We start from the raw sequence: 8660 nt of genomic DNA, 5'->3' as shown, positions 1-8660 counted from the left end.
ACATAATGGCTAGATAAAATATACATTTACAACCTTCCAATTTAGAACTCTTCCCTTCAAATTTGAGGATTAAAAAAGAAATGTGTGGGCGACACCTAGTGGACTGGAATAGAAGTACATTGAGCTCAGCATGGCAGCATACATTCATTCCCCCAAAAAGCGCAAAAAAAAGGAAAAGATCTTTATCATATGTGTGTAGATTACTGATAAAAACAAAATAAGATGCTAAACCAAGTTTTTTTTCTTCATGGTTTTGATTCAGAATGTTTTAAAATTGATGACAGCCACAAACAATTTTCAACAATTTTTATTACCTTATGTTTTACATTGACCTAATATTGGAAAGAAAAAAAAAGTGGTTTAATTGTTTACAGGAGAACAAAAAGGAAAGGATAAAGAAAACAAAAAAAGGAAAAAGACATCAGACCCTAAACTTTTTACTTACATATGTACAGGTTCTTATCAAAAGTTCTCGGTAATATTTATGATTCATGAAGTGGCAAAATATATACCAGAATTGGACATCTTTACTTTCTTAGCATCACATTCATTCTATACTAAACTCTGTTTAAAAGAATATCACATGTTACATGTAAGGATATCGTCAGACATCAAACGAATTGTGCATAGCCGTAGAGAAATACATGATAAATAATGAAATATAAAGATAAAGAGTTAGCTAAAAGTGAACTCATCTTTAATCCTAGTGCATCAAATCCCATATTTCAGTGGCAGGATGCAAGAGAATACCAATAAACTATACATGTGCTTTACATTTTACAGAATACAAAACTTACATCCAAGCAGTTGTCACTGCTGTGATGGACAGTGAGTCTGATCAATTGGGTCAGGACACTCTGCCTCTACAGGCAGCTGACTTGTTGGGATACCTACAGGAGGACGGACTTTTCTTATTGGGCTGAAACTGCGTGGAGATGAACTGGGGGATTGGGCAGGTGAGCGGACAGGACGCAGAGGAGGACCTGGGAGTGGCTGTGGGAGAGGCTGTGCCAGTGGAGAAGGGCTGCGGGGATATCTGCGTGGGGCAGACCAGACAGGCCGGTCAGTTCTGTTGGAGGATGGGGGAAGGACTGGAGCGTAAGTAGCAGGGATACTCAATTCTGAATGGCTGACAGCATTGCTAGAACATTCTTCCAAATGCTCCAAAGCCTCCTGAAACAAGAAAGCAGATACACATCATACAATGAGTGAATTAAGTCTTATTTTAAAGAGGCAATCATTTGGACCAAACCATCAACAAACCTTTAACTTGGCATTTTATATACAAAGCATACCATCTGGGTTATGGATGGTATGCTCTGTGGTAAGACTATGGTTTTGATGTAATTGATGATGATGATGATGGTAATGACGTTGGTTTTGTTTAATAACAACTATGATGTTTTTTATACAGATAAGAATTCTCAAGAACATCGGACTTAAAGCTGTTCGTTTGCACTTACTGACGTCGTTTCCTCTTTTCTAGATCCTTGCTTGTATACTTACTCTCTGATGTACGTTGCTTTGGATTAAAGCGTCTGCTAAGTGAATTGTAGGATTTTAGAATTTGTGTCTGTTGCCCAGTCCCCCACTTTGGTCCCAAGTGATATGTTTCCCAGACAAATTTTCCAACCCCTTGATTTTTCCAAATTCATACTGTCTGTAGTTTTAAGTGACATTTCTCAACAACTATTGATAAAAACCCATTATTTTTAAGCTCTATAGCTTCTTTCAAAACTCTGGCTCTTGAGACTCCAACTTTTCTACGCATTAAGGTTTCACAGCTGTCTAGGATTTCTTGCATGGAGCACTGTGTCAACATTATAGGTATGCTGTGAAGTAGTTCAGGTCTTCTGTCTGCATTGTTGTTTCTATATCCTTAACTAAAGTCTCCTTTGTGGAGTCCCTCAGGGTTTTATTCTGTGGTAATCATTTTTTCTTTTAATATGCTTCCTCAAGGGTCCATGCAATGTGGCATCACGTTCAACTGTTACGCAGATGACACACAAGTGTACCTGCCCTAAAACACAAAGATGCATTTTTTTAAACTATGGACTTTTTAACGAGATCTAAGCCTTGATTGCCTTAACATTTCTAAATAGCAAAGAGAGTAAAATTGAGTTGCCAATATTTGGAATCAGTGTACTGTTTGCCTGTTATGGCTCTCATATTGGCTTTTGATTCATTGACACCTATTTGAAACTAACTTGAAATCATGCATAAACATGATAGCAAAATAGACAGGATTTTCAGATAAACTAATGGTCACATGTACCTTTCCCAGCAGAGTGTAAGTGATTTTTAAACAGTTGTTCATGCATGTTAGCATAAGCGCTAACATATATTTTTTGTAAAGTGTCATGGCTAATAAAGATGCTAAATGAAAAAATAAAATAAAAATAGGCACTTACATCTTCGTTGAGTACATACAGAGGCATTGGGCTCCTTCTGCCGAGTGTAGACGGTTTAGGAACAACATCAACTGAAAAGAAATGTGTTTGTTACTATTATATGACACTGTATTGAACAGTTCACTTTAATATGTTAAGTTATCGTGTAATGTTGTGTCACATGTTAAAAAGTTGGTGTTGTACACATGTAAAGATGTCAACTGTACTTGTTCTTACTGTCATGGCCATTATCACTCTGCTCCATATACACAGGAGCTCTTTGGGGGACAGGTCGATGCTTCTTTCTATAATAGAAAAAAAAAAATCAGCTTGAAACATCTCTGAACCATACTGCTCAATGGCTCATATAATCACCTCGATAATGTATTTTTTACTTTTCTCACCCAGTAATCAGAGAATGGTGGCACTGGTGAGCTACTTAAGATTCTAGTCACATCCTAAAGTGCAATATAAATGAGAGAGAGAGAAAGAAAGAGAAAGAGAGAGAGAGAAAGGGAGGGGATAGAGGGAGAGAGAGAGGGGGAGAGAGAAAAAGAGAGGGGAAGAAAAAAGGGGCAGAAAGAGATGAGGTAAAAGGGGAACTAGAAAAAAAATCAGGTCTCACTTGGATGGTTTCCAACAGGCACACACGGTCACCAGGGTGATCAGGAGGAATATGCCGCCAGTGGACAGGATGATGTATAGAGAGCTCCGTCCTGAACCAGAATGATACAGAGAGGTGGATAAAAACACAAAGAAAGGAAGAAAGAACGAAAGAAAAAAAGACAGGAAGAATTGTTACAGTCACAGCAGGGCTTTAATTTTTTTTTTTTACAGAACCACTGACTTGCACCTTTCCTTCTCATATACTAGCATTAAAGCCTGACCTGCATTATGCATATATTTGTATTGTACTGCAAATCTTTTAGAATGAAATATGCTAGTTTGTACCATCCTGTTTTCATCTTGGAAGCTTTTAATGAAAGATGGTCGGCAGATATGAAGCGTGTCAAACACCGGATTGTTTTTTTCTACATGTTGCCTGCCAAGTCTTTTGAGCATGCTTGCATGAATAAAGTGTTGTGAAGTGGCACATTAGGGAAGTCCCTTTGGGACATTGTGCCATGCTGCTATGCATGCAGAGGGAGCAGTGAGCAGTTTGAAGGCCCTGTAGCTGTCTCGTCATGCAGCACATCACAGTACAGCAATAATGAAGTGAGGATTATTGAGGTCCACTGAGGCAAAGCATACTCTCCACCTGACTTCTTTTTCTGCTCCCTTCTCATAAATAACTGTCCATTCATTGGATCAGACGGCCTCTCCCTCTCTGTCAGCCTGACATGTGGTGCTTTACTGGCAGCCACTGAGGGCAGCTTTGCTGCACTCAGCCTGGATTTGCTCTTGTTGTAAACAACATTGTTAGAGAGGAAGGAATGCTTGTGTATGGGTCTGCATGAGACGATAATTGCTCCTGCTAGCTACTGAGAATAGATGGCTGTTGAACAATAGGTGAAATATGCACAGTTTTATAATGAGATTCTCAGGGAATTTATAAATGTCAGTTTTGGTTGGTATTTATTAGATGTACGAACTGTAAATGAACTTCACCTGATTTTAGAGAATCATTATTTTCTTTCAGATGTAAATAAGCTGTCTTTCTCTTGGCTTCATTGGTTTTTGGAGTAGAAAAAAAAATGTCTACAGTATTTTACTCAACTCATTTGACAGCTACAGTTAGTTTGAAGATGAAATCTTAAAACAAAAAACTTTTTATTTTCTAAATGCTTTACTTGTATACATCTTTACTATATACTGTAGTACACAGAACGTGTTTTCTAATGATACTTTTAATCGTAGTGAAGATATTGTAAACGTGTTATTGTTACTATCACTGAAGAAAAGGATCTGAATACTTTTTTCCACCTCTTATATACCATCATCTCTTCATCCTTAATGTAATCATGTATAACTTGACATCCTACCGGTGTAACATGCCACCTACTGTAGACAGTGAGCTTGACAGGTACGCTCTTCATGCTGCTTATGGGGTTCTCCACGAGGCAGGCATAAACGTCATCATCTGACATCAGAACACGAGCGATGGTCAGCACCTTTTGGTTGTGTGAAAGCAGCAGGCGTGTGTCATTGCTCAGCACCTTGCCTCCTTTCAACCAACTGTAGATGGGTTTTGTGCCGTTATCGTGGGAACAGTGGAGGTTAAAGTACTCGTTGTACTCCAGGACGGACGAGGCCATCATCTGGATGTAAGGCTTGGACACAGGGACTGAGGATGAAGGAGAGGGATTTAGATTACAGCCCAAAGATACAGTATGAGAGAGTTGTTGACATCCAGTTGTAAGAGAAAAACAGATCCCAGCTAGTGTCTTAAAAGAAACACAATGTGAATCACTCTGTATGATTTTACAATTACACTCTCTAGGGCGAGATGATGCTCTTTCAACTTGCATTGATTTTCTTTTAGCTCATAACTCCTCTTCAGAATCGTGCTCAGACTGCTCAGATGTTTTGAAGAATGAGAGAATCCAGCTTTTCAAATACACTGAGAGGAAATTTTGGTTTTGATCCAACCCCTGTTGAGAAAACATTACGTCTTGTCTGTTTCCTGATCCTGTCCTGAACTTGCATGGGAAGTGTTTACTCATGAAAACCATCTCCCTGCTTTCTCTTAGCAGTCATATCACTCACTGTGACACTTTTACGTAGAAAATATTAGTTTTGGCAGGGTGCTGTAATTGCCTTGCCTGACCTGCTGACAGTGCTTGTATGCATTAAAATGACTATACTACAAACGTGTAAGCTTTTTCAGGTCACATGGAGGTATCAAAATTAATATCAGTCTGTTTCATAACCAGCATAAAACTCCACACAGGAGCTTTAGAGGAAAGGTTTTTCATGCACAAGGGTGGATCCAGGGGATGGCCAGGGATGGCCTTTGCCCCCCTTGAAACCAGTGTTGCCACCGCAGTTGCTATAAAATCTTAAACTATTAGAGCTTTCACACATGCAGAAAACTTCCGAAAAAACTCCTGATATTTTCAGGAAGAGCAGATTTTATACTCTGACTTCATCTCGATTTTCTCCTGCCAGCCTCCTAGTATGTTTTTCCTGACAAAGTCCAAGTGAGCTGATGTGAGAAGGCAGCAGGATGTTACTTCTGCGTTGATCTTTTTACACCACTTCTTGCCTCAGGAGCCCACTCCGCTGCACAGGGATAGTTTCCCACTGAATGGTGCATAAGTGAACAACTAGTTCAGGGGATATTTTCAGCAGTGCATATGTGAAAACTGCCTATGAGTGGCTTAATGCATTGTCAGAGGGGGCACTGGTGTTAAAATCAACTTTTTGGGCTGTGTATCAACAGAGTGCAAGTAGAACTTCTTTACATTTCAATCGTAACATCTCCTTTCCCTACGACTTTATAAAGAGACTTTGGGCACAAATCTTTTTGTTTGAATGCTTAAAGAATTAGGTTAAGAAGATTCATATGTTTCCACCCTGTCTGTTTTGTTCCTTTTTTAAAGTAAAAAAAAAATTAAGCAGACAAACTTCAGGCCATCACAACACAAGTCAGCGCCCCAGTTGGGCCACCCCAGTCAAAAACGTCTGGCTCCTCCATCATGCATACCATCGACAGTCAGCTCGATGTAGTGCTCTCCGGTGAAGGTGTCATCTGTGATGGAGATCTCCACCTCGTACGCCCCTTCGTCCGACAGCTGCAGGTTGTGGAGCAGCAGTGAGCCATTCTCAAACACCAGGATACGGTTACGGTACTCTGGCCTCAGGTTCCCTATGATGTCAGTCCCTATGGACTGCACAACTGTGATCGGCTTCTCCTTGTCCCTCCTTATCTGCCACTTGATCACAGGTTTGTCGGAGCTGCTGCTGGAATAGCTGACTGACAAGAGGGCCTCTCTGCCCACCGTGCCCCGCACCAGCTGGGTTTGGGTGGTCACGTTCACTCCTGACACCTCACCTGAAGGAAAGGGGCAAAGAAAAAAATGATGAGGGCTTGAAAGGAGGAGCGAAAATAAAGGCATACAAGGATTGCAGGAGTAAACAATGACAAGACCCTCTGCAGTCTATGATGCTCTGCCAATGAGCACGGATCAGAGAAATCAACTATTCACACACACAGTAACAATAGAGGGCTTATGCAAAGACACACTAATTACTGCTACACTAATTACTACTATTACTACAAGAAGACGCATAAATGAAAACTCAGAGCAGAGAGCTGGTATGAATACTAAGGCCCTCTGCAATTATTTTATGCAGGTACAACATACTAACAGTATTACAGTACTTTAATTTGAGAGACTTCTGTAGATTGTTGTTAATTTGACAAAGCAAGTTCCAAATGTGATTTTATTTGATTAATTTTGACACATGGAGGTTCAAACATTTCTGTGGTAAATATGTAATATATCTTATGTCACATGGGGCCTTCTTTTTTTAAGCATTTTTTCAAAGATGTCATTTTTTGTTGTTACAGAAATATTGTGTATTTCCTCCCTAAAAACAGGCTCTTTATGTCACACCCATATACAAACTCATATACACACATGCTGCTTTAACACGGCCCATGTCTAATTCTGTCTTGATCGCTAATCTGTTTCTGAGAAACTCTCACCAGAAATTCTTCGTGACCCCGTGCAGTGAACAAGTAATATACTAATTTTGATTTGTGTTCCCAAATTATCCTGCACCTCCCAGTGGGATAAGGTATGACAATGCGGGCCACATTTCATCCTTTATAGAAGAGCCCTGCCTGGGAGACCAAACACAGCAAAGCTATTATGTTCACAGTGGAGGTTCCTATAACTCAGCTGTAGCTGGCCACATGGAGGTTCAAACATTGGCTGCGTGCCTCAGAGGGGCATCCTACTGTTAGGCCTCAGTGATGGAAAGATCAACCTAGAAGAGAGGGAGGAGAGGGAGAGCCGGCACTGTTCGCTGTTCTCTGTAGTGAGGCAGTTAGCAGGGCATCGGCTCATTACCGTGGTAACCATTTGGTCCGCCTGACGGGGGTTGCCAAGGCGATAAGACAAAGGGCAGGATTGTTGGAACTAGTTTCCTCCCTCGAAAAGAGTGAGAGAGCGTTAGAGAAAGAGAAAGTCTTTGTCACTGGTGAAGTTGGAGATTGACACAGGACCCAGTGACTCTACCAAAACTTGCCTTGCTGGGTCCACTGGGCCCATGGTACTCTTTGGAAATAAATAACACATTTTTAACCACGAAACACAACTTTGTAAAGTTTTGAAATTTTTTCATCCAAAGCTACCCTAATTGAAAAGGAAGGACAAATCCTAGTCTGGACAAAACTCTCCACACAAAATGAAATCCTCTAACTTTATCTCCACATGCCCTTCTTACACAACTACAATAGTCACTCCGGGTACCTTTAAGCTTGCAATGGGGGCCCATTACAGAGAGCCACCCATGAAAGAATCCATTGTGTGCCAGCCCGTGGATGACAAGGACAAGAAATAACATCTGTGACTAACTTAACATTGATTAACTTTGCTGCATAAACGGAGGGCCAAAGACTTTTGAATTTTGTTAATTGAAAGTATAATTACCAATAATGGGCCCAGTCAGGTTTTTCTTTGCTTTACAGAATTTCACAATTAAAGAAGAGTGCACTTGTCTGATCATCTTCTGAACAAATAAAAAAAGGCTGAGTGAGACCCTGGACTTACCTGTGAACAGAAGAAGTAGGAGGAGGCCAAAGAGCGTCAGTAGAGGAGGAATGTCAGTAAAACTGTCGCATTTAGAGGAGGTCTTCCTCTCCGCCTTCATCTTGTGTCCTGGGCAGAGTCTTTCTCACTCTTAGTGAGCATGGTTTATCCACCCTGGGCACGTTTCTGCCTGCAACACTCTCTCCACTGCCTGCCTGGCTGCAACACTGGCCTCTGCCTGGTCACACTGAGCCCCACTCTCCTCACAGCACCCCAGTCACTGCCAACAACAGCCAACTGTGTGAGTACATGTGTGTGTGTGTGTGTGTGTGTGTGTGTGTGTGTGTGTGTTTGTGTGAGACAGAGACATAGTGTAGATGAGCTCCTCTCTTCCACTCCACATGGCCCTTTCAATAAAGAGCTCATAGAAAATAATGTTTGTTCTCTACGCGGATCATTTATCTTAAAGTGTGTGTCTTAAAAGAAAGGGATGAAAGATTTAAAAAAAAAAAAAGAAAGTCAATCCAAATCAGTCATTACATAGTTTAATCCAATATTAAGCTTCTTTGCG

General features: G+C 40.7%; 1 protein-coding gene across 1 annotated transcript; it reads right to left on the bottom strand.

Moving 5' to 3' along the window:
• Positions 1-291: 291 nt before the first annotated feature.
• Positions 292-8364, bottom strand: hepacama (hepatic and glial cell adhesion molecule a). The gene is made up of 7 exons (XM_061046610.1): positions 8111-8364; positions 6037-6384; positions 4393-4674; positions 3016-3106; positions 2628-2695; positions 2412-2482; positions 292-1173 (listed from the first exon to the last, which is right to left on the bottom strand). The coding sequence occupies exons 1-7, from the start codon at positions 8208-8210 to the stop codon at positions 811-813; spliced, it is 1323 nt and encodes a 440-aa protein (XP_060902593.1). The 5' UTR covers positions 8211-8364; the 3' UTR covers positions 292-810.
• Positions 8365-8660: the final 296 nt, after the last annotated feature.

Source organism: Labrus mixtus, chromosome 9, assembly GCF_963584025.1.
Source record: "Labrus mixtus chromosome 9, fLabMix1.1, whole genome shotgun sequence".
Taxonomy (NCBI): Eukaryota; Metazoa; Chordata; class Actinopteri; order Labriformes; family Labridae; genus Labrus; species Labrus mixtus.
This window is presented reverse-complemented; position numbering and strand designations above follow the sequence as displayed.

Coding starts and splice junctions, on each gene's coding strand:
- hepacama (XM_061046610.1), bottom strand. CDS start 8,210: ATGAAGGCGGAGAGGAAGACCTCCTCTAAATGCGACAGTTTTACTGAC. Junction 3,107..4,392: donor TGTCAAGCTCACTGTCTACA/GTAGGTGGCATG, acceptor ATTCTGGTTCAG/GACGGAGCTCTCTATACATC. Junction 1,174..2,411: donor TGTATGTACTCAACGAAGAT/GTAAGTGCCTAT, acceptor TTCTTGTTTCAG/GAGGCTTTGGAGCATTTGGA.